Raw genomic sequence first — 25,547 nt, forward strand, 5'->3', positions numbered from 1 at the left:
CCTGCTCCTTACACGGCCTCTTCCTTCTTCGAGCTTCCAAGCCAGGCCCCCCAACCACGTGCCCCCTCTCGTGAAACCAAGACGCCAACTCCAGGAATGGTCATCCAGCGTACAAGCTTTAATCAACGTTGCATAGAAATCACTGTAATAATGCGTTCCTGCAAAAAGTTTGACTTCCTTCTAGTGCGCGATGGCATTTCTCATTTGGGTGCAGCCGATGCAGGAACAAGCCATGGGGTGCTGTCTCAGTTGCATTTCCGCCCTGAGGGATGGGAAGGGGAGAGGACCTTTAACTGGGAATGCGTCGCTGCCTCCTTTGGATTTTGGACTGCTCATCGGCAACTAAATACGGGGGGTGTGGGTGGAGCTTATTAGACCGTCAACACCCTTTTGCCTTCTGTGAATCCGCCCATGTGTCCCACTTATCACCCAACCATCCATGAATTCACCCAGTCCCTCTATTACCCAACGTCCTTTCACTAAACCGGATCCAGGCTACCCATTCAGTCTGTCCGTCCAAACGTCTTCCTCCCACGGTGCAGTCAGGCTTCCAGCTGACCAGCCAGTTCATCTACCCTTTTATCCATCCACTCATCTGCTCATCTACCCACCTAGCCCATCATCAACCATTTCACCTTTCTTTCCGCAGCTGTCGGGCTACGCCCAACCCATTCACCATCCATTCACCAGTCATGGGACGGGGGTGCAGTCTATCCCTCGCTCCCTCTGTCCACTCAGCCACCTAACCTTGGTCCCCAACCCTCTATGGACCAACCTTCTAATGAGTGGTTTACCCAGCCAGCCTCACATCCACCCATCGAGCTAACCCACAATCTGGCCACCCTGCCCATCGTCCCACTCTATTTGAAGAGCTAGTCCATCAGTGCGTCACCTGTACGACCGCCCTAGTCTCCTCGCCTTGGCCACCCTTGCCTGTGGTTCCTCTGTGCTCTGGCTTAGAGGCTGCAGCCTTTACCTCGCTCCCCCTAAGGTCCAGCTGGGCTGCTCTCCCTCGTCTGGGGTCGGGGAGGGGGGAGGGGAGGGTCCTGTGGCCCTTCCCCACCTGCTTGAAAGGTACCTGAGTTCCGCCTCTTTGTTTTATACACCTGCGGGCTCCTCTCGGCCGCCTTCCTCTTTTTCACCTTTCCTCCCGAATTCCTTCTGTTCTTGGGGTAGCTGCAGGAACGAGTGGTGGGTCGCGGGGGGCAGTGCTGGGAGCGCATGCTGTGTTTCTGGTGCCTCGGCGGTGGGCTGGGGTCTGGACTCTGGCTCTGGTGGCCGGTTGGGCTGTGGCCGGAGCTCCGGCTCCGGCTCCGGCTCCGGCTCCGGCTCCGGCTCCGGCCGCAGCGCTGGCTGCAGGTGTGGCTTTGGGGCCGAGAGTTGCTGTGGGGCTGGGTGTGGGTCATGGGAAGGCTCTGCGTCTTGGTGTCCATGGGAGGCCACGCGTGGAGGGGCAGAGGCCTCCTCCTTCTCCTCTCGCAGCACGCCCGGCTTTACAGAGGCCCCGGCAGCCCCTGCTTATATAATTGGGGCTGATTGTGATGCCACAGGCCACCGGGGTGTGACAGATGTGGCCAGGCTGGGACAAAGCCCCTGCCCCTTGCCTTCACCCCAGGGTGGGGCCGCTTTCAGGGGCGCTCTGGGAGAGTCCCGTCTGTTGGCTAAAAGTAGGGACCCTTGGGGCGCCTAGGTGGCTCAGTCGGTTAAGCGTCCGACTCTTGGTTGCGGCTCAGGTCATGATTTCACAGTCCGTGGGGTCGAGCCCCACATCGGGCTCTGCGCTGACAGCACGGAGCCTGCTTGGGATTCTCTCCCTCCCTCTCTCTCTGCCCCTCCCCCACTCACGCTGTCTCCGTCTGTCTCAAAAATAAACAAAATTTCAAAAAAAAGCAGTAGGGACCCTGGGGTCAGATGGAGCTGGGTCCCGATTTCCCGGGACGTCGGATGAATTAGAGAATCTACGTCCAGTGGTTGGCTCTGGGCCAGCCCCCAGAAGGACCTCCATACCCGCTGTCTAAGCATCCCCAGTGCGCTTCCGTATTCCCCGCACGCAGCGTGGAAGTCAGGAGCACCTCTCTGACCCTGGTGCAGTTGGCTGGCCTCGTGGGCGGCCCATCGGGTGGATGACTAGTGCACAGCCAGACGGGCGGGTGGGCAGACGTCGAGTCGACTGGATGGCTTACCGCACGGCGGGTAAGAGTCACCGGACGGACTGATGGGTGGTCTGCCTGGTGAGCTCACCTCCCCAGCCATGTTTCAAGCTGGGGGATTTAGAACCTGGTTCAAACGCCGGTTTGGGCTTATGTCCGATCTTGGGTAGCGTGTTTTGGTTTTCAAGGCTCGGTTTCCTTATCTAACAAAGGGATGTCTTTCCTTCCTTCGCCGCATTCTTGTGAGCCTGACTGCGTGGTCGCCTTGAGAGCCTGCCTCTCTCCTGGCTCCCTGCTCCTCACCCTGCTCCCCTCCTTGATGGTGGAGCCCCGCCATCCACTTGGAATCACCACCCTGGCCCGGCTCAGACCTCCCAGCTCCTAGAGCGGAAAGCCGGTGCCTGCGTTTGCACACAGCCCCGTCGGAGCTCGCTCGTCCGTTCGGTGCTCCGTCCGCAGCCGCCTGCCTCTCCCCACACCTTGGCCAATGCCCGTGGGCTTTGCTCTTGGCCGCTCAGCCTGTAGCTCCCATTCCCTGCTGCCACGCCACACCCTCTGTCCTCCCCGCCCCCAGCAGCCCCCCCAGCCAACCCCCGCTTCTCTCTGTTGGTCATGCACGGCTTTGCCTCTTGTTGTGAGGCTTTGCTACCACCTGCTTTTGTCGCAGGTTATTACTAAGCATGTCCCGTCAGTCGTGGCGAAAGCCGCCCTCGTCTACTGAGCGCTTCCTGTGTGGCTGGCCTCCGGGCCCCACGTTTTCTGTAGGCAGCCCTGCCCTCCAGCCTCCCAGGGACGCTGTGCAATAGACTGGTGGCCCCCCGCAAAGATGTGTCTACGTCCTAACCCCTGGAACCTGTTGTGGATCTTTGCAGATGGTAGTAAATTAAGGATCTTGAGGGCATCCTGGATTATCCAGGTGGGCCCCAAATCCAGTGACAGGTGTCGTTATGAGAGAGACGAGACACAGGGAGAAAAACCAGGTGGGGGCAGAGCCCATGAGGGTACTTGACCACAAGCCAAGGAAGTCCTGGGGCCCCTGTGCGCCGGACGAGGCAGGAAGGATTCTCCCCTAGGACCTCCGGAGGGGGTGTGACCTTGTTGACACCTTAATTTCATGCCTCTGGCCTCCAGACTATGAGAGAATAAATCTCCATTGTCTGAAGCCACCAAATCCGTAATAATTTATTCTAGCAGCCCTAAGAAACTAATGCACCCTGGAAGGTGGGTGTCTCATTATTATATTTAACAAAGGGGAAACGGGCTCAGAGAGGTTGAGAGACCAGCCCAGAGTCCCACAGCTCGTCAGTGGCCGAGCCAGGATTCCAGTCCAGGTCTGGCCCCTTCTAGTCACGGCCTTTCAGTCACGGAGGGCCCGCGTGGCCCTCTCTGTCCTGAGGGCTCTGCTTGTGTGAGCTCAGTGGGGCTGGTTGGGTTCTCAGTGCTGGGCCACTCTGTCAAGACTGGCTGTGGGTCTCTGGACTGTCTCCCCCATCCTCCCCTCTCCCCACTCTCTCCCCCCTTCCCTCCCCCCTCCTGCCTCCCCTCCACTGCTGACTCCCCACTTCCCGGCCCTCCAGTACGTAGTGAGATAGAGTCTGTGTTTTATTCAACTCAGGGCCCATCAAGCCTGGCATGGTGCCTGGTATGCAGCAGGGGCTCGACGGGGATGTTTGTGGGCAGATGACTGGGCAGGCGGACCTATGGGACGTGGACAGAGGGACGGAACCGGCTCACCGAGTTCCTTGCTCGGGGCGTGGAGTTGGGGGCCCTGGACAGCAGGGTCTCTTCCTCCCGACATCACATGCCCTCTGCCTGCTCCGGGCCTCAGCGGTGGCCTCCCCTTCGAGTAAGTCAGGGCCTCTCCTTGCACTGAGAATCTTCTGGAAATACTGTCTGCCTCGCACTCTCGTCTCCAGCAGCCCCCACCAGGATCCTTCTCGGGCCCAGGAGCCTGGTGCTCGGGGGACCGAGGGAAGGGGGTGAGACCTCACTGGTTATTTCTTTTGGCAAGAGCAGGGATAAGAGAGCCAGGGCAAGAGTGGCAACAGACGCGTTCCAATGCTTCTTGAAGGCCAGAGTAAGGGCCCGGGTCTGCGTCTGGATCTGGCACCTTCTCTGGGCTCCCACTGCCCATTGCTGTGATGGGAGCATTGGCAGCTGGACCCCTTGATGAAGGCAGAAGTGAGCCTTTGGCGGCGGGGAGCACAGGTGGTCACCCTGACTTCAGCAGCGTCAGTGGCTGAGGACTGGAGGCCCCTCCATGTTCTCTGACCCCAGAACCGGGGCCAGGGCGGCCAGAGGCAGCCACCGTGACCCCAGCGACATTTCCGACAGACCTGGCCAGCTTCCAGTCCTGGCTACCACTTTTCCTACCCGCCGAGGCAGGGGAGGGCGGTTGAGAAGCCACAGGGGGGTGGGCCTCCTGAGAACTTCCAGCTGGACACCAGGAACAGGGGTCCCTGAGCCCTGCTCTTCCCCTTCCCTACCCACATGCACACACGGGCACACGCTCGCACACACACACACACACACACACACACACACACACACACACGGCACTGCAGGCGTGGGGTTGGAGAGACCAGAGAGGCGAAGTCCTTGGGAGACTTTTTATTGACTCTTTGTGGAAAGTTCTTCTCGCCGGAATAGTGGTAGGAACCTCTTCCTGGGTCACCGTCGTGGGTCAGGAGTGCGTCTGCTTGGGCTCGGGGCTCTGCTGGGCCGCAGGCTCTTCTTCTGCACCCTCCTTCTCCTGCCGCTCGTCCTCTATCAGCAGCAGCTTGCCCTGCACTGGGAGCTCCTCCTCGTCCTCCTCCTCTTCTACCTCCTCGTCCTCCTCCTCCTCTCCCCCCTCTTCTCCCTCCCCCTCGGACGACAAGGAGAAGTTATCCTGACTCACGCAGGCCACGAGCTTCTTCATGGGGGATTCGTAGCCCCGGCTGTGGCCAGTGCTGAGCTTGGCACAGCGGGAACCCATTGCCCGCGTTGGCTGCCTCTCCAGACCGGGAGGGAAGGCCACTGGAGATGAGGGGAGTGGAGGGGCTGTGAGGACAGTAGGCAGGGCGCTGACATCACAAAGGGGCCCCTGGAGCCCTGCCCCCCCGCCCTCGGACACCCGAGTCTGGGCTGACACCTATCTCAGACCTCAGCCACCAGCAGCCCCCTCGAGGTCCCACCACCTATAGGCCAGGACGGAGTCAGAGTTCCAGGCCGGCCACCTTGCCTCATTTGTGCTGGCAAAAGTCCCCCTTTTAGCTGGGATGACAGTTGGGGATAGAATTTCCAGAAGCAGGAGAACACATAGGCTCCCCTCCCCACATTCCAGAAGTACCCAGCCCCAGAGAGCCGTTGACATTATGTGAGGATGGGTCAGAGTAGTGGTTACTTTGGGGGCAGTTGGCATGAGGGAGGAGAGAGGCTGGAAATGTCTGGTTCCTTGACCTGGCGGTGGGGGGGGGGGGGGGGGGGGCGACGGGGAGGGCTGCACAGGTGTACTTATAACTTGTGCCCTGTGTATAAGCTGTACTTCTGGAAGACTAGAAGTTTTCCTGTTTGTGGTCACAAGTCTTTGTACACGTGCCCATAGCACACGATTTCAGCACGGGGTACAGGGGAGGGGGGTGAGGAGTCGTTTCTGAGCACTTACTGACGACAGGGATTTAAAATTTGTGGTAATGTCCAAAGAGTTCGAGGGGCGCCTGGGCGGCTCAGTCGGTGAAGCATCCGACTTTGGCTCAGGTCACGATCGCACGGTCAGTGAGTTCAAGCCCCTCCCCCGCACGTGCTGTGTCTCTCTCACAAAATTAAAAAAGATTTCTAGTGGCCCCCAAGGCCTCCCTCAGTCCAGCGCCTCTTGCTGGAGCATGCCAGACCTGCTTCCCATTCCCCAGCCACCCAGCACACCCTTGCCCACTCTGGGTAATGGGAGGATACCGTTTACTTTGTTCACTTTTTGTATCTCTGCCTGAGGGAGACTGGACAGCAAATTTATTATCTCAAGCTTTATTTGACAGGTGGCTTTGGTGCATTTCAGTCGAGATGTTGTGGGCTGGCAAGGAGCATCCAACGTCAGGGGATTGCTTTGGTCTCACCGGGTGGTTCTTTGGCGGGCGACTTTTCCTTGATTTCCATCCAGGGGTGTGATGGACCCCGGAAGGTTTAGTGTCGCCTCTGGCACCTCTTTGTCCTGACCCTTCTGTGGCCTTTGGGAAAAGAGTCCTGGTTACAGGGCTCTGGGGACAGGACTCGGGTGTCACGGGGTGGGGTCCCAGGGCCACCCTGGGCGGATCAGGAGTGGGGCTGGGGGGGGGGTGCCTCCCGGGGGTGGGGTTCCCGTGCCAGCCTGGGCGCATCAGGGGCGGAGACTGGCCACACCTCCGGTCCTGGACCTGCAGGCACCTCTCGGGCGCCTTCTCCTCTGGCAGGAGCGTCTCCGCCCCCTGCGGGCCCTGTACCGCCGCCTTTGGGAAGAGCGCCTGTGTCTGTAGCAGGAGTCTTTGTGGGTCCTCTGGTCCACCGGGATGTCCTCTGCGTTCACGGCCTGCTCCTGCTCCTTGTCCTGGCACTCATGCTGGCCGTGCTCCCGCCCCTGCTGTGGGTGTCCGCTCGGACTCCTCCTGCAGCATCGGACCATGGTCCCGGGGCAGGCGGCTTAGGCTGAGGGCACGGCTGGCCTCGGGGGTAGGGGAGGAGGGTTGAGACCTGCCCGCCTGCTCTTGCCGTCAATGTTGGTCTGGTCTGCCGGCCGCTCTTTGCGGGCTTGTATATAAAGGGGCCCCCCACTATGACTCGGCGGCCCCACCCTACCATTGTTCCCACGCCGGCCAGTCCCTTCACAGCCGGCAGGGCCACCCCCTTGCCTTGCCCAAAAAATGTGTGTGGGTCCCTCAGGCCACAGGGCCAGTGCTAACATTTTGTACAAATCCATCTCAGTCGGTGTCGTTCTCACGCACTCGTTCCTGAAGCTTCCTCCCCACCCTGGGGCTGTGCCGCGATCGGGGGTTTTGTGTGGGTTGTTACCGCATTCATTTACTTTCCAATTCCTGCTTCCCATAAAGAGGTGACGTGGCTTGCTCTAGGTCACTCGGCAAATACGGGGCAAGGCTGGGCATCAGTCTGTGCCCTTGGCCTTCCACCCCCTTCCCACCCCAGGCGGTGCTCCCCTCCAGCCCAGGTGGTGCTCCCCTCCGCCTGTGCCATCTTCCTTTCTCCTGGGCCTCACTGTCCTTTGGATCCCAGTAAAATCCAGAACGTGGGAGCAACTGTCCGACCTCTAACCCTGTGGACGTCACCTTAGGTGCAGGGAGACTTTCTGGCTGGGTCCCGTGTGGCAATGCAGGTGGCTTCTAGGAGCTGGGAAAGATGAGGGAACTGGTTCTTCTCCCCTGGAGCCTCCAGAAAACCCAATTCAAGATAATAAATTTGCGTTTTAAGCAGTGAAGTTTGTGGGGATTTGTTAACAGCGGCTATTTAGGAAACCAGTACAGAGGGCTTGATCCCACCCTAGTATTCATATGCCGTTTAGTGCCGCCCTAAGTGTAACGCCCCGGGATGTGAGGGGGTGTTCTGGTCCAGCCGTCCTGCCCTCCTGCCCGTATACAGTCAGATACGCGGGGTCAGGCAAGCGGGTTCGGTCCCATTCTGTGTCCTTACCTGAAAAGACCGGGTCATTTATGCCCATCTTGCAGTGTGAGCCCCAGACGCGATGAATGTATGGTACTCAATAAAGGGAAGTCACGGCCACGACGTTTCTGCGGTCACTTTCTCACCGAGCTCCCTGCGACTGACGAAATTCCCTGGGCTTTGCCGGGATCTGACTGAGCCAAGCAGACTCAGAGTCTCCCAACCCATCGTGAACAATGTCCACATCTCACTGGGGTTTTAAGCCCCCGGTGCATCATGTGGGTTGAGGGGGCAAGAGGAGACGGGCAAGATTCCTCGTGCCCTGAACTAGGGAGACATTCAGTGCGGTCTCGGCAGCACTGTTCTCAAACAGAAGACACCTGGGCACTTGGGGTGTCGTGAAACCTTGAGCAGGAGCTGCATTTCCCCGGCTGTCCGGGGTCGGGGCAGGGAGCAAGTCCAGAGCCAGGGAGAAGCCCTCCGACGCCAGCAGGACCCGCCCCCGTCCCCGTCCCCGTCCCCGGTGGGACTCACAAAGGGCCGGCCGGCGCGGGAGCAGATTATGGTGGTGACCGGGGCGGAACAGAGAGCTTGGAGCCAGATCCAGTGACCGCCGCTCGTGTCCCCTCTTCCCGGCATCCCCCCCCCCGGCCCCGAACCCCCGTCAAGACAGAGAGACGAGGGCGCGATTCTTTTTTTTCTTCAACATTTATTGACAGGTGGCATTGTTCGTTAGCAGGCTCCTGTTCAGGTCATGGTGCTGGTGGCATGTTCAGAGGCGGCAGGTCGGTCTTGACCGGCTGGTAGAATTCCGGGCAGGAGTGGTGACCGGTACCCCGTGCGTGGATCATCTTCTCCTACACCTCCCCACCCTGTAGCGGCGGGAACACACTGCGGAGGGAACCGGGGAGGGGGAGTTTCAGCGGGGCCGTGGGACCCCCGGCCCGGCCCCACCGCACCCCCCACCCCGCCCCGGGGCGCGCCCCTTCACCTCTCTTCCTCGGCCTCCTGCAACATCGCCTCCTTCGTCTGCGGCATCGGCGTCTGCGGCGACGGCACCTGCTCCTGCTGTGGCTGCGGCAGCATCTGTATCTGGCCATGGCTCTAGATGGATCCGGCCGGGATGCTCAGAGCAGGGGGTCTATCTTGGTCGAGCCAGCCAACCTGTGAGCAGGTGGAACTTGGTGGGCTGTGAGCCGGGGGCCCGGCTTGTGGGCCTCTTATAGACACAGGGGGGGCCCCTGGGCATTGTGAGGGCACAGAGGCCTTGACCTCACAGACCCTGCCTGAGCTGTCCTGATCGCGTCCATATATGGGCATGCATGCGGGAGGCCCTTGGTGAGGGCAGGGTGGGGCCCAGCCCAGCTTGGCACACGGGGTCACCCCCCGCCCCAACCCCAGGTCACCGGCCGAGGGGAAACAAGAGGACTTCTCTGTCAGGGGCACTCAGTCAGTCAACAACCAAAAAATTATTGGACACCTAGCATGTGCTCGATTCTGGGCTAGGCCCTGGCATACCGCGATAAATAAGGCAGACGTGTTGCTGCCTAACCGACTTTATCCTCTAACTGGGAAACCTGAAGGAACCACACGGAATAATTAAGATTGTGGAAAATGCTGAGAAGGGAAACCCGAGGTTTTTTTTTACAAGGGTATAGGTTGGGGGGAAGCCGACCTCAGGGAGGAGATAGGAAAGCTGCCCAGGGGTTTGCTGGTAAAGTGAATTGCTGAAGGGTGAGTCAGGGTCGGGGGAGGGAAAAGCATGTCGGGAGTGGGAACAGCAGCTGTGAGGTCCAGAGGCAGCACACGGCGTGGGTTCCATTGATATGAAGGGTCCATAAGAGCGACATCCATAAACACACAAGTCGATCAGTGGTTACTTGGCACCAGGGAACCATTGAGGGCTGCCTGGTGGGCACAGGGCTTCCTTTTGGGTGACAAAAATGTTTTGGAACTCGGTGGTGGTGGTTCCATGACAGTGTGAACACGCGAAGTGTCCCTGGATCACTTTTTTTAGAGTTGACTTATGTTTTGAGAGAGAGAGAGAGAGAGAGAGAGAAAGGGAGAGCATGGGTGGGGGGTGTACAGAGAGAGAAGGAGAGAGAACCCCAAGGAGGCGCCGGGCCATCAGCACAGAACCAGATGCAGGACTCCAGCTCACGAAACCATGAGATCATGACGCGAGCCAGGATCAAGAGCCAGACACTCAATTGACTGAGCCACCCAGGCCAGGCCCCCCTGAGCCACTTTAAGATGGTGAATTTGGGGACACCGGGGTGGCCCCGTCCGTTCATCGTCCGACTCCTGATCTCGGCCGGGGCCTTGATCTCAGGGTCATGAGTTCAGCCCGCGTTGGGCTCCGTGCTGGGGGTGGAACCTACTTACAACACAAACCGAAACATACGGTGGTGAATTTTACAGCACGTGAATTTCACCTCGATTGAAAAAAGGAAAGTCCAGAGGCCGAGAGGTGCTTGCCAAGTGTATGGAATTGAAGGAGACCCCTGTGGGTGGGGCGGAGAGCGCGGGCGAGCTTGGCAAGACAGGGCCAGCCCACTCTGAGCTTTGTGTGATCTTTCCTGCGACCCGCATGAGTTTGAGGGATAAAGAGGGTAGCCATTAGCATTAGATTTGGTTAGTTATAACCGAAAACCAATGTACCTGACCTCTGGATGTGAGTTTTACATTTTACTTAAGAAGTTAGAAGTGCCAGGGCGCCTGGGTGGCTCAGTCGGTTGAGCGTCCGACTTCGGCTCAGGTCATGATCTCGCGGTCTGTGAGTTCGAGCCCCGCGTCGGGCTCTGTGCTGACAGCTCAGAGCCTGGAGCCTGCTTTAGACTCTGTGTCTCCTTCTCTCTCTCTGACCCTCCCCCACTCATGCTCTGTCTCTCTCTGTCTCAAAAATAAACATTAAAAAAAAAAAAGTCAGAGGTTGTTGGGCCGATCGTGTCCTTGTTTTGGGGATTCACAGACTGGAACATTTGGGCATGAGGGGCACTGTTTCGCCAGATGCTCTCAAGTGATTCAGAAAAACAGCAGTAGCGATGGACAGGTATCTACATGGGGAAAGAGGGAGAGCGTGTAGTAGGGTAAATGGAATAGAATGTTAACCCTTGACCAGTCTGGGTGAAGGGGAGTTCTTTGTATGGTTTTTGCAACTTTTCTGGAACTTTGAAATTATTTCAAAATCAATTACTAAAGCTATTTTTTAAAACAAAAGGAAGAGGGCCCGGGAGGAAGGCCTTCCAGGGCTGGTGTAAGGGCTCCCCCTTTCCGAAGGGCCTCGGGCTTCTTTTATCTTTGGCTCTGCCCTCAACAAGTGCTTTCCGTTCCCAAGGTTGCCTCTTCGTCCAAAGCCAGGGCCACCGTGGACAGTTGTGCATTTTGTGTACTGCTCAAAGCCCTCAAAGGGATTGAATGGGGACCGAAATCCAGCCCGTGCTCTGCTTGCCAAGCCAGGCCCAGCACACACAGGCAGGCTTCTGCCCGCAGGAGCTGTTTTCTAATTGCTCACAGTAGAAGTCTTTTTTCTAATTCGAACAAAAGCACACTCAGGGCTAGCCTCAGCCCTGCTGGAAATTCACCCATATCCACTGTCCAAGCAAGAGGGAAGAAGAGGAGGGGGACAAAAGGAGTCGTTACTCTATAAAGAGCTTTCCCCGACACCCCACCCAGCGACTTCCCTTCTGATCATTTGTCTTACTTCAAGAGCATCCTGCCCCTGGGGGTAAAGCTGGGCTCTTCGGAGGGAGAGATGGGCCAGTAGATAGTTTGTGCATTTTGCTCCAGAGAGGGTGCAGCCAGAAACTTCCAGAACCCTACTGCCCAACCCACAAGGTGGGAAAGCCATGAATTAGAAGCTAAAGTCCGCCAAATAACTAAGAGGGCTACACCTGGCACGAAGGGAGTTCCCAGTACCGTTTCATTCAATGATTCATGTATAGATCTGATTAAAAAAATTTATTTTTAACATTTATTTTTGAGAGACAGAGAGAGACGGAGTGGGGGAGGGGCAAAGAGAGAGAGGGAGACACAGAATCCGAAGCAGGCTCCAGGCTCTGAGCTGTCAGCACAGAGCCTGACGCGGGACTCGAACTCACGGACCGCGAGATCCTGACCTGAGCCGAAGTCGGACGCTTAACTGACTGAGCCACCCAGGCGCCCCTGGGAGAGTCCTCTTGAGGAGGTGATGTTTGAGCCGAGGGCTGAGTGATAAGGAACCAGCTGTGCCAACATCTGTGCAGTGTGGGTGTCCCTTTGGGGAGGGGGCCGGTGGCTCTGTAGCACACAGTCGTTCAGGGCTGCGGGCTGAGCTCAGCCTTCTTGGACACGCAGCGTGGAGGGCGTCCTGACCTCTGTGTCCGGCCCCCGCACACAGGGAGAGAGCGTAGAGGAGGCTCCTCTGTTTCTAACTAACTGCCTTGGCCCGGGAGTGACCCCCTCCACTTCTGTCCCCACGCCATGGGGGAGACGACCATGTGGCCTGTGGGGCGCAAGGCAGGCCTGGGGGTCGAGTCGGGGGGCTGCTGCAGGAAGGGGAGTGGAAGGGGAGGACGATTCTTTAGTGTCCCCCTCTCCCTCTGTCGCAGGGCTGGAGGGACGCGGCGGCTGGCGGTGGGCAGGGTGACTGGCAGGAAGCTCACGCACAGGGTCTAAGAAGCGCCACTCTGAGGAGGGGACGTGTGAGCGGAGACTTAACCGGGGGGGTCCGCTGGTTTGAAGGCCTGGCAGCGGGACAGGAAAAGCTTGGAACGGAAAGAAAGCCTTCGGGTTTAGCCGCGGAGACCCTGCGTGAATCAGATCACCGGACAAATAGGTCGTAAGGCCGGGGAAAGGAGGTGGGCCCCTGGGGCTCCTCTGGATCTGAAATGTTGGGGTTTTGTTCGAGCAGCTGGCTGTTACCCTGCGGAACGTCGCGCTTGCCGCTGGCCGGTACTCGCCGCGTTTGCTCTTTATCTCCAGGTAGGACCCAAGTTCCGGGAGGTCGGGAACTGAATTTTGTTCACCGTGACAAGCCGCCTACTGTGAGTGACCGGGCACACAGAAGAAACCCAAACATTTGTTGAAGAAGTGAACGATAAATGGGTGCTTTTAGGATAAAAGTCTTTGTCATTTTCCTAACATGAAACACGCGTGGTATCGTCGTGTGACGTTTGAAATGTCGCACACCCTCTCCCTGCCCGCCGCCCCGCATCTGCCGTCTCAAACACGCTGAATCTCAGCAGGACGTCCGGGAGCATCCCTTCAGGTGCTGTCCTGTCCCACCCCCACCCCCCAGCGCCCGCCATCTGTGATGTCACAGTGGCCGCCCATGGCCGCCTTGATTGAGGGCAGAGTCACCAGGGAGGTGAAGGCGGGCATGGGGGGTATCACACCCACCGCTGCCTTAGGGAGGGGCGGAGCCAGCCGATTCTGGGGACAGTCAGGGCAACGTGGCAGTCAGGTGACTCCTTATCAATGTGCCATTGCGCTTATAATTCTGCCGCCGGGGGTCTGTCCTGCAGAAGCGTGCTCACAAGGGTGCGGCTTGCAGGGAGAAAATTAGCAATAACTTAAAGTCCGTCTTAAGGAAACGGTGGCTGAGTTGCTACGTTCGTGTTGCAGAACAGCTCATGGCCGTTCAGGTAGAGGAGCCCGGTAGGGTGACCTTGATGCAAAAGGAAATCCAGAGGGGCGCCTGGGTGGCGCAGTCGGTTAAGCGTCCGACTTCAGCCAGGTCACGATCTCGCGGTCCGTGAGTTCGAGCCCCGCGTCGGGCTCTGGGCTGATGGCTCGGAGCCTGGAGCCTGCTTCGGATTCTGTGTCTCCCTCTCTCTCTGCCCCTCCCCTGTTCATGCTCTGTCTCTCTCTGTCCCAAAAATAAATACACGTTAAAAAAAAAAAAAAAAAAAAAGGAAATCCAGAGTCTATCGACAGTGACCAAATTACTGGAATGCGAGGCGTCATCTCACGTCTGTAGAAAAATTTAAAATAAGTGTTTGCGTAGGGGTAGGGAACAGTCCAGAATATAATTCACGGACTTAGCAGTGGGGGGGGGGGTGGAATTATGGTAAGTTTCACTTTCTATTTTATCAGTTTTTATATTGCTTGGAATTTATGAACCTAAGGGCATTGCTGAATGTTGAGTCATTTCCATGATCAGGACAAAATAATGGGAAATGGTACCCATTTCCGTATTGTCTGAGCAGTTGTTATGTGCCGTGGTCCCACCATTTAGCTGTGAGGTTATTTATTTTTTCTTTAATAAGCTTTTTCTGTTGGGAAAAGTTGGAGAGTGGGTTACCTTTTCCATATACCTCTCACCCAGTTTCCCCCACCATTGGCATTTAAAAAAAAATTATTTTATTCATTTTGAGAGGGGGTGGGTAGGGAAGGGCAGAGAGAGAGGGAGAGAGAGAGGGAGAGGAGAGAGAGAGAATCCCAAGGAAGCCCCACACCATCGGCATGGAGCCTCACGAGGGCTTGAACTCATGAATGTGGAGATCACGACCTGAGCCAAAATCAAGCGTTAGAGGCTTAGTGACCCTGGGCTCTCTTCTTATAAGGGCACGAATCCCATGCATGGGGTCTCCACCCTCATGACCTAGTTGACTGCCAAAGTCCCCACCTCCTAACACCATCCCATTGGGGGTGAGGCTTCAATATATGAATTGGGGTGGGGCACACAGGCATGCAATCTATTACGAATAAAGCGGCTTTTTACATTCTCGCATAAAGTCTTTGTGTGAACATGTATTTTATACCTGGAAGTCCGCACCCTTTGACCCCCTCCGCCATCGCGCCTGCCACCAATCTGTGTCCAGAAGCTTGTCTTTTTGTTTTTTCTAGATTTCACACATAAGTGAGATCATATGGCATTTGTCTTTCTCTGACTTACGTCACTTAGCATTATGTCCTCGGGGTCCATCCACATTGTCACAAATGGCAAGATTCCGTTCTTTTTTCTACACTGAAGACCACATCGTCCTTACCCATTTATGAACGCTTTGTGTCCGTGTCTTGGCTACCGTAAATAATGCTGCAGCGAACGTGATGACGGTTCCATCATCATCATGGATGGATGGCTACGCCAGCCAGCACTCCCACCCGCTGAGCGCAGGCGTCCCTTTGGTCTACACCCTCGCCAACACCCGTTGTCTCTCGTCTGTCCAACACTAGCCATTCGGACTGGGGCGAGGCTGCATGTCCCCGTGGTTCCGATGTGCATTTCCTTGACGAGGGGTGATGCCAACTCATCTCCCCCGGGCCCGTTGGCCATCTGCGTGCGTGTCTTCTCCGGAAAAATGTCTGTTCCCGTCTTCTCTGGGGCAGAAGCCCTGATCAGACGTTTATCCATTCTTTAGAAAGAGCAGGGTGGTGGAAGGGGCCACCCACAGCTCACTCCATCCAGCTAAGCGGCACGAGTTCTTTTCAGTAGGCGTGTCCTTTTTTGTTTAGGTAACAAAAATCTTGTTCGTCTCTACCCTTCAAGGTTCTTTTGGCTGACTTAAATTGACATGAGACAGATCAACAGGAGAAAATAAAATTTAGTTACACATATATGCAGGGGCCCCATAAGAACAGGAGGCCCACGGGCCGTCAGGCAGTCCAGGCTTATACGGCATGTAGAGCCCTCGTTCATACTATGTTGTAGTTGTCTGTGGGGACAGCTCCCTTCCCACAGCCGGTCTTCTGTCTAAATTCTTTTAGACAGTTAGGGGGATGGTCAGAGTTTCTTCCCGAGCCTTCTGTTTCTTAAAAATAATTGGCCTAGGGCACCTAGGGTGGTTCAGTCGGTTAAGCGTCCGACTTCGGCTCAGATCACGATCTCGTGGTTCACGAGTCCAAGCCACGCGTCAGGCTCTGTGCTGACAGCTCGGAGCCTGGAGCCCGCTTCTGATTCTGTGTCTCCCTCTCTCTCTGCTCCTCCCCTGCTCATGCTCTGTCTCTCAAAAATAAATAAACATTAAAAAAAAAAATCAGCCTACGATAACCCGCGTGCCGAAAAGACACAGTTTGGGGCGGCCGATTTTGCTCTCCTACGGTCCCACTTTTGAAACTCCTCCAAGAAATGTCACTGTCCAGAAGTTGAGTTGGCAGATAGTTTTATCTCAACAAACCAGTCTCAGTCCTGACGTTCAGTCAGTTCAGACTCATTTCAGGAGGCAGTGTGCCCAAGTTAGGCCTGTGGTTCCAGTAACCAGATGTGAAACATGAGGCATTTCTGGGGTGCCTGGGTGGCTCGGTCAGTTGAGCATCTGGCTCTTGGTTTTGGCTCAGGTCATGATCTCACGGTTCTTAAGATCGAGCCCCATGTCACGCTCTGCACACGGACAGCAAGGAGCCTGCTTGGGGTTCTCTTCTCTCCCTCTCTCTCTGCCCCTCCCTCACTCATGTTTGTTCTCTCTCTCTCTCTCTCAAAAAAAAAAGTGAATAAAAAAAATTTTAAAGAGGCATTTTTATGCAAAGAAAAAGAAAAACAATGGTTAATGATTGGAACAAATTAGAAACCCAGTTTCTGAGTTCAGAGGGCAGCGAGTTGAGATCTGTAGTTGCCCAGCTGGAAGCATCCTTAGATGTTGTGAAGGCAGACAGGGGCAATCTGATAGAGTTTCCTGATCTACAGTTCGAATCTAGCTCAGGATGTTTCTGAGCGGGCAAACCACATGTGGTACAAAGATTATACATACATGAGCCGTCGTGGTGATTTCTTTCAAGTTTACATCAAGTTGTTCATATCCAGGTTGTGGGGCTTTAGGAAAAGGGGCAGTTTAGTTGCCCATGACTCCAGCTCAGAAGAGCAGGAGAAAAATTGAAAACGTTAGTGTGGAGAGTTGTAGCCAGATGATGGAAGAAACTAGAAGAATTCACGATCTAGTCTAGTTTACAACAAACAGTATTAGAATTTAGTATCCACGAACGTGTGCTATTGAAGCATGTGGTTTTTACTTTTCCTCTGTACGGTCACCTTCATTTCTACCAAATGTAGCCAAATCAGACGGATTCGTTTGCAAATTAAGTCATTTCAGTAAACATGGTTCGGTCTTTTGCGTAAGTGCAGGAGGAATAGCAATTAATCATATGGGCTCTTTTATTTGTTTATTTTTTTAAGTTTATTTATTTTGAAACAGAGGGCACGCAATCAGGGGAGGGGCAGAGAGAGAGGAAGAGAGAGAGAATCCCAAGCAGTAGTCCCTGTCCTGCCAGTGCAGAGCCCGACTCGGGGCCAAACCCACGAACTGCAATATCATGACCTGAGCCAAAACCAAGAGTCTGACGCATGACCCAGTGAGCCACCCAGGTGCCCCTGGGATCTTTTAAATCTGCTTTGCTGGAACTTTTCATAGGGAATCTCAGAGGGAACTTTTAAAAGCCTCTTGGGGCCAGAAGCCAAGCCGAATACCGTCCATCATACTTTGCCTGCAGTACCTATAGATTTGGGTTAATTCCTCCACTCTTGAGGTCTCCGAAATGTCCTGAGGTTCCTGTACCTGAAGTGCCATTCTTTGCTTACGTCCCAAGGCTGCTGGGAACCCTGTAAGCAAGGTACCAGGCTAATAATTTCCAAGGGGCTTGATTGGCTCCATAAGGTCAACCTTAGTTCCTTAAAGCTGTTCATACCTGAGTCTACGCATGCCTCTGTCACATGCGACATTCCAGTCAAAGCCTTGGTAATATAACCAATGTTTCCGGTGTTGTCCTGTTACAAGGGAAGTGGATTCTTATCAAACTTATGCAAATAAACATATGGCCATGAAAATACGAGAATACTCATGGAGAGTTTCCAAGTTCTGGAGAGACCAAGTCAGGAGAGAACGAGAAATGTTTCAGTTCTCCTTACAAAAGTGTCGTTGATCAAATCGCTCTAAGTCGGAACAAGCTTAAGAGGAAAGATCTCTTTACCTCCGGAAAACAAAAGATTAAAGAATCAGCAACATTTCAAACAAAAAGTCATACAAATTACAATCTTCCCTCTCTGTTTATTCAAGTCCCACGTAATTCTTGTTGTGCTTGGAATCCAGTTTCCCCGTTCATTCTGGGAATGTTTACCAAGTTCAGTTTTATGATTTTAAAGTTACCAGAAACCTGTATTCTAGAGTCTTTCTCATGAATTCCTTTAAGATGAAGCATTTCTGCAGGAACATTTGTGTAAAAGCATCTGAGTAAAAGGACTGTCTGCAAATGTGAAAGACTTAAAAATTGCTTGGTGAAGGTCTGATTAGGGCTCATTACGATGCAATTGACAAGGAACTTGGGTTATTTCTGTGACAGACAATGTTTTGAGATAATAATTAGAATTATGAGTGATAGCACTGTAGCAGGGCATACCAGATTTCTTAGGAATTTTATTTAATTTGTAGAACATTTATATTAAAAATATGCACCCATACAGGGGCGCCTGGGTGGCTCAGTCGGTTGGGCGTCCGACTTCGGCTCGGGTCATGATCTCGCGGTCCGTGAGTTCGAGCCCCGCGTCAAGCTCTGTGCTGACAGCTCAGAGCCCGGAGCCTGCTTCCGATTCTGTGTCTCCCTCTCTCTCTGACCCTCCCCCGTTCATGCCCTGTCTCTCTCTGTCTCAAAAATAAATAAACATTAAAAGATTTTTTTTTAATATGCACCCATACAATATAATCTAAGGCTTATCATCCCTTATTTGATGTGTTTCCCACCTCATTTAACTTATCACATAAGCCTAATTAACTTGTTATCTGTCTTTTATAAGGAGCAGGAACAAATCTTTTGTAGTTTTTCAGGGACACTCTGAAAAATCCCACAGTTATTTTGAGGTCAAAAAGACCTCATTTTGCGGGTGCCTGGGTGGCTCAGTTGGTTAAGCCTCTGACTCTTGATTTCAGCTCACGTCACGATCTCACAGTTTATGAGTTCAAGCCCTGTGTCAGGCTCACACTGATGGTACAGAGCCCACTTGGGATTCTCTCTCTCTCCCTTACTCTCTGCCTTCCCCCACTCACACTCTCTCTCTCTGTCTCTCTCAAAATTAATAATCAACTTAAAAAAAAAAAGACTTTATTTAGGATTTGAGTTTGGGGAAGTTTGTCCAAACTATCAAGAAAGTTTTAAAACACTGTCAAATAAGCTCATAGGTTCCTGTGAAATGATACTTAATTATCCCCCTAACCCTGGTGACAAAGACTTTGCAGGCAAATACAAAAAGTTAAAATGGATGGCAAAAGGAAAAGCTTAGCTCTTTTAACGATGAGAAGATTCAGTTTTCCTAAGTCATCAAAGACCTGTTTTTAAGACAACATGTAGCACAGGACCTTATTTTGATAAAACACAATTTTTATTTTCTAGGCAGATCACTTTAAGGGCAAAGAAAAACCCCTTCATAATCTCTTATTATTAAGAGCAGATCACCAGTCCAAGAAAACCATATTTTAATCATGTACCCACTTAATTTTGACATTAAAACTGTTTACTTAATTACATTTATTCCAACCTTAGCTATATGTAGATTTTCCCCCCCAAGACCCAAAGACCTTACATAAAATTTTTTCCCCAAAGATTCATTTTCCATAAACCTTCTGCAACTTCCTTTTTTACATTCAGACTTTGCCATGTCCCTTTTCTCATAAACAGTTTTACTTTAGAACAAATTTACTTGTTTTAAAAAGATTTTATGTTTATAATTTTTTTTAACGTTTATTTATTTTTGAGACAGAGAGAGACAGAGCATGAACAGGGGAGGGTCAGAGAGAGAGGGAGACACAGAATCTGAAACAGGCTCCGGGCTCCAAACTGTCAGCACAGAGCCCGATGCGGGGCTCGAACCCACGGACCGCGAGATCATGACCTGGGCCGAAGTCAGATGCTCAACCGACTGAGCCACCCAGGCACCCCAAAAAGATTTTATGTTTAAGTAATCTCTACACCCACCATGGGACTTGAACCCACAACTCTGAGATCAAGAGTCGCACGTTCTACCGACTGAGCCAAAGAGGCTCCCCAAATTTACTTTCTTTTTCCTTCGCAAAAACATCTCCTTACCTCATACCTTTTCTTACCCAAAACCTGTCCAATTTTCCTTGTATATAGAGATACATTTCTCAGTATGTGTAGCAGTTTCCATCATGTATATTAGAATCCTTAACTCATAGAAACTTTAATGTGTAGCAACAATGAAATAGTGAGCCTTTGTGAACTGTTACGCCAGGGTTCTTTAGATTGGCCAATTCATGAATCCGTTTCATAACTTCTAGAAATGTATGCTTCTTCAGAGTACAGTCTTTCAACACGACCTGGGTGTGTTTTACCAATAGACCCAGATATATTTAGTTTTTCTGTAATCATCAAAAAAAAAAAAAGAAGAAGAAGGAAAGAAATCAGAATTCAGCTGAGTAAATTTTGAGGATCTAATCGGCAGGATTCATGAATCAAGTAACACCCCATGTAGCAAATAGAAGAGAGCTCTGAGGAGCTGTAGAAAATAGAAGATTTTTATAGGCAGAGGGGGCAGAAATCAACATGCCATTTGAAAAATCTTATTTGGAGGGGCACCCAGGTGGCTCAGTCGGTTGGGTGTCCGACTTCGGCTCAGGTCATGATCTCGTGGTCTGTGAGTTCGAGCCCCGCGTCGGGCTCTGTGCTGATGGCTCGGAGCCTGGAGCTGCTTCGGATTCTGTGTCTCCCTCTCTCTGCCCCTCCCCCACTCACGCTCGCTCTCTCTCTCTCTCTCTCTCTCTCGCTCTCTCGCTCTCGCTCTCACTCTCGCTCTCGCTCTCTCTGTCAAAAATAAACATTAAAAAAAATTTTTTTTAATCTTATTGGGAAATGAGGGGTGCCTGGGTGGCTCAGTAGGCTAAGCATCCAACTTTGGCTCAGGTTGGGTCTCCAACTCTTGATTTCAGCTCAGGTCATGATCTCACGGTTCATGGGTTAGAGCCTCGAGTCGGGCTCTGTGCTGACAGCTCAGACCCTGGAACCTGCTTCTGATTCTGTGTCTCCTTCTCTCTCTGCCCTTTCCCGCTCGCACTCTGTCTCTCTCTGTCTCTCTCTTTTTAAAAAAAAAAAAAAAAAAGAATAAGCATTAAAAAAATTTTTTTAATAATTAAAAAATAAACAAGTAAAAAAAATCTTACTTGGAAATGATCTAGATACTTAAAACTAAATATAACTTAACTCGTTTAATTCAACCTAGCACAACTTTAAAGCTTGAGGTTACCAAAAAATTTTGGAAGCCATTTTTAAGTAAACCTACCATAAAGCATAATTTTTGCTTACGAAGTTCACCTAAAAAGTCTTGTCTTGCTTACATCTGTCTAAATCATCTCACGATGATTATGTTTAGATTACCCACGAAAACTTCTTGAGACATTAGACAGAATCAGCCACCATCATTATTTTTCCCTGACAGATTTTGCAACAGTCATGACATAAACTTATTTGATTAGCAAACCCAGGTGTTATATGTGTCTACGTTATATTCAATGTTGATAACTCTAAGGCATATCTGTGTTCATTAAACCAAACTTAAACCAGCTTTTATTTACCAAAAATTATCCCAAGTTATGTGAATGTGAAAAACGGTTAGGTTCGTTTCTGTTATATGTCTGGGATTTAGAAATGCTTCATTTATAAGTGCCCAATTTTCAGCCGGTTAAATAGAGCTCCTTTACAAGTTAATTTCAGCGATACCATCTGGAGATGAAAAAATAACATATCTTCTCCTGTACCCACATAGACCTCCATATAGACAGAGATCTTGTAGCTTGAGTAAAACAATAGAAAACTCACTAGTTTGTACATAACAGTTGGGATATATCAAGTTGACTCACTCAGATGGCTGAGGTCTTTTACCATTTGTGGAGAAGACCTTTAAGATTTGTATTTGTCCCTGAAAGTAAATATTAAGCAGCCTGTGGTCTAGAGTCTGAGCAAGAGAACCCTTCTCACAGTTTGTCTATTGGAAAGGCCTCTTAAAGACCTTTTGCCTTTCATCTTAGGTGAGTGTGGGCATTCTTGTAGATACCTCCTGAAAGAATGCTAGTTTTCTCCAAGAACGACTTTGGTTTCCGAAGGCCAATAATTAACAAGGCTTTTGAGATAAATAGGGCAGGTTTTAGGATTGGTAAAAAGCAATGGATGAACTTTCGATTAAGTCTTGGGTCTCCAAGCCAAACTAATGCCAAAGAGGGTGTGCGCATGGGTGGGGGACGGTGTGGTGTGTTTTTGTTTGTTTTACAGACAATCTCGTTTGCACAGAAATCTTCTCGGGGTGGCCAGGTGACTTAGGATCATCTTAACCTGTTCGGTGACCAGCTTATCCTAACACAGGAGTCTGAGTTAACTGGGAAGAACTCTAACCACACTTAAGTGCTGGAGCCCTGCCTACCAATTTTGCAGTTTGGGCTTCTACGACGTCCCTTAGTAACAGCCTCTACGTCAAGTGCACATGAACCCATAACAAAGTTGGTCTAAACAGACCCTGGTCTGGTTGGAACCGTGAGCTCCCTAGTCTGTGAGGCCGGGCAAACAGCAGGCTTTTAGGGCTTATGCCTGTGTTCTAGCCCATGGTCTTTCTTCCTGACGAACGATACAATAGACAGGGACAAACAGTGACCGTCTCTGGGAAGAAAGGGATCGATAAAAACCAAGAGAGCTCATGACGAATTTTGACCAAAGCCAGTATACCCTAGGAACCAATTCCACAGATATTTTCTTCTGCTAATCTAAATTTAGATCAAGAAAAGGACTCTCAGCACTTTGGGCGTCCATCGGACCCTGCAGGCAGAGATCTGGGAGACCGATGTGAGAAGAATTCTCACCGTCTGTGGGGATCTCCCAGCTGCCGCAGTCCCGGGACCAGCAGTGTCCAACTAGTCAAATGATCATCCTCCCCGCTATGCCAGCTGTTGGGGAGGAAAAATTTTCCACCTGCCTTCAGGGTTCTTTTGGCTGGTCTAAGAATTAGATTGACGTGACTCAGATCAATCAACAGAAAATAAAATTTGATTACACACATGCAGGGGCCCCACAAGAATAGGAGGCCCATGGGCAGTCAGCCAATTGAGGTTTATGTGGCATCCAGAGCTCAGGAGACGGGGTAAGGGTCTGGGACCTCAAAGGAAAGGAAGACAATTCCTAGAAAGATGAAAAAGAGTAAATGTTTGGTAAGCACGTGTTTCCTGGGCCTCTCAAGCACTGGGACACAGAGAGGACTTTTAACCAATAGACTTTACCAGCTACCGCCCTGCCTACCTCACCTCGTTCATTCTAAGTTGGGGTTGTCTGTGGGGACAGCTCCCTTCCCACGGCAGGTCCTCCGTCTGAATTCTTTTAGACAGTTAGGGAGACAGTCAAAGGTTCTTTTGAGCCTTCGGCTTCTTAAAATTAATCAGCCTAAGAGAATCCACATGCCAAAGAGACACATTTTATTTAAAAAAAAAAAATTTTTTTTAACGTTTATTTATTTTTGAGACAGGGAGAAACAGCATGAACGGGGAAGGGTCAGAAAGAGAGGGAGACACAGAATCTGAAACAGGCTCCAGGCTCTGAGCTGTCAGCAGAGAGCCTGACGCGGGGCTCGAACTCACGGACCGCGAGATCATGACCTGAGCCGAAGTCAGATGCTTAACCGACTGAGCCACCCAGGCCCAGGAGATACATTTTAGGGTGACAGAGTTTGCTCCCCTTTAGTACAGAAAGCTCCTACGTTCCCCCATCCCCACCCTGCCTCAGTTTCCCTTATTATTAACAGCTGGCATTGGTGTGGTACATTTGTTAAAATTAATGAACCATGGGGCATCTGGGTGGCTCGGTTGGTTAAGGGTCCAACTGACTTCGGCTCAGGTGGTGATCTCGCAGTTCGTGGGTTCAAGCCCCGCACCAGGCCCTAAGCTGACAGCTCAGAGCCTGGAGCTTGCTTCAGATTCTGTGTGTGTGTGTGTCTGTCTCTCTTCCTGTCCCTCCCCTGCTTGTGCTCTCTTTCTCTCCCTCTCAAAAATAAGTAAACATTAAAAAAAATCAATGAGGGGCGCCTGGGTGGCGCAGTCGGTTAAGCGTCCGACTTCAGCCAGGTCACGATCTCGCGGTCCGTGAGTTTGAGCCCCGCGTCAGGCTCTGGGCTGATGGCTCAGAGCCTGGAGCCTGTTTCCGATTCTGTGTCTCCCTCTCTCTCTGACCCTCCCCCATTCATGCTCTGTCTCTCTCTGTCCCAAAAATAAATAAACGTTGAAAAAAAAATCAATGAACCAATATCGATACATTATTATGAGCTAAAGTCCATGGTTTACATTAGGGTTCACTCTTGGTGGTGTGCATTCCATGGGTTTGGACACATGTATAATGACATGTGTCCACCGTTGTAGTGCCATACAGACTAGCTTCACTGCCTTAAAAAAATCCCTGTGCTCCATCAATTCGTCTTTCCCACTTCTCCTCCAACCCTAGCAACCACTGATCTCTTCACTGTCTCCATAGTTTTGCCTTTTCCAGAATGTCTTTTCCAGACTCTTTGTTCAGGAACGCATAGAGTCAGTTTTGCAAGTATATTCCCCAAATGTTCAGAGGAGAAGTTGGAGTTGAAATGAGGAGCTCTCACTCTGTCCCTTGTGTGCGGTGTTCCAGCCTCAGGGCCTTTGCACTGGCTGTTCCCTCTATCTATCCAGCTCTGGCTGGCTGGCTGCTTCTTGTCATTTAGGTTGTTGGCTTTTTGAAGAAGTCCTCCCTGGCCTCCCTCTCTGATGTTCTCCCTCCTCCTAATCTTTGTCATACCCCCCAGTTTTATTTGTCACAGAGCTCTCCTCCAAGGGCATGTGACATCAGGGTCACACATCAGGCTCTGGACTTGGTGGGGGAGGGGGAAGGCTGCAGTTACCTATAAGCTTCATGGAAGTGGGGACTTTTGGGTGGGGTTTTGAGGGGTGAATAGACGTTCACAAAGCCAGTGATGAAGGACCTTCATTAGGCGCTAAATATATTGTTCGTAAAAGCCTGACTCTAAATGAAAAGGAGTTTGGGGGATTGGAGTTTGTCAGAGTGCCAAACACGATTGCTGAAAAACTCCAGCAGACCCACATAGCAAATGAGCCACTTGGGGCCAAATAATTTCAAAAAGCAAAATTAGAAAAGCCTCTGGGGAAAAAAAAAAAGTTGTTTAATGTGGATCAAGGTCGTTTTGTAGGTTTCCTGTGATGTGGAGTGGGGCCTCCTGGAGAAGTCATGCCAGGGCCCCTGGAGTCTTAAAACATTTCTCCCCTGCAGGGCTGGGGAGAAAAACCGCCTGGCTGTCTCTTGCAAAGTTAAACACACAACTCTCCTATGACCTGGCAGTCCTATTTCTAGGTATTTACCCAAGAGAATAGAAAGCATATGTCTACACAAAGACTTGCACGTGAATGTTCACAGCAAGTTGGTTTCTCATAGCCCCAAACTGGAATCATCCCAAATATCCATCAACAGGGGATTGAATAAACGGCTGAGTTACATCTGGGCCATAGGACGCGGCTCAGCAATTAAACCGAGCAAACTCTCGAGACATGCCGCATCACGCATGACCCTCACACACGTCGTGCTGGGCGAAAGAAACCAGACAAGAAAGGGTCCTACCATGTGACTGACTGCTTGGTATGCAGTGTAAGAACAGGCAAGTCTATATGGCATTTACAGAAGGCAGAGCAGTGGTTAGTTACCAATGAGAAGGGGCACAAAAGAACCTTCTGGGAGCCTGGGAATGCCCTAGATCTTGATTTGGGCGGTGGATACATTTGTATAAAAGAAAAAAAATCATCGGGGCGCCTGGGTGGCTCAGTCTGTTAAGCATCCGACTTCAGCTCA

The 25,547-nt window shown here is 51.9% G+C and overlaps 1 protein-coding gene across 1 annotated transcript; it reads right to left on the minus strand.

Moving 5' to 3' along the window:
• Positions 1–4,833: 4,833 nt before the first annotated feature.
• PRM3 (protamine 3) lies at positions 4,834–5,127 on the minus strand. The gene has a single exon (XM_030300746.1). The coding sequence runs from the start codon at positions 5,125–5,127 to the stop codon at positions 4,834–4,836; it is 294 nt and encodes a 97-aa protein (XP_030156606.1).
• Positions 5,128–25,547: the final 20,420 nt, after the last annotated feature.

Source organism: Lynx canadensis, chromosome E3 (assembly GCF_007474595.2).
Source record: "Lynx canadensis isolate LIC74 chromosome E3, mLynCan4.pri.v2, whole genome shotgun sequence".
Classification (NCBI taxonomy): domain Eukaryota; kingdom Metazoa; phylum Chordata; class Mammalia; order Carnivora; family Felidae; genus Lynx; species Lynx canadensis.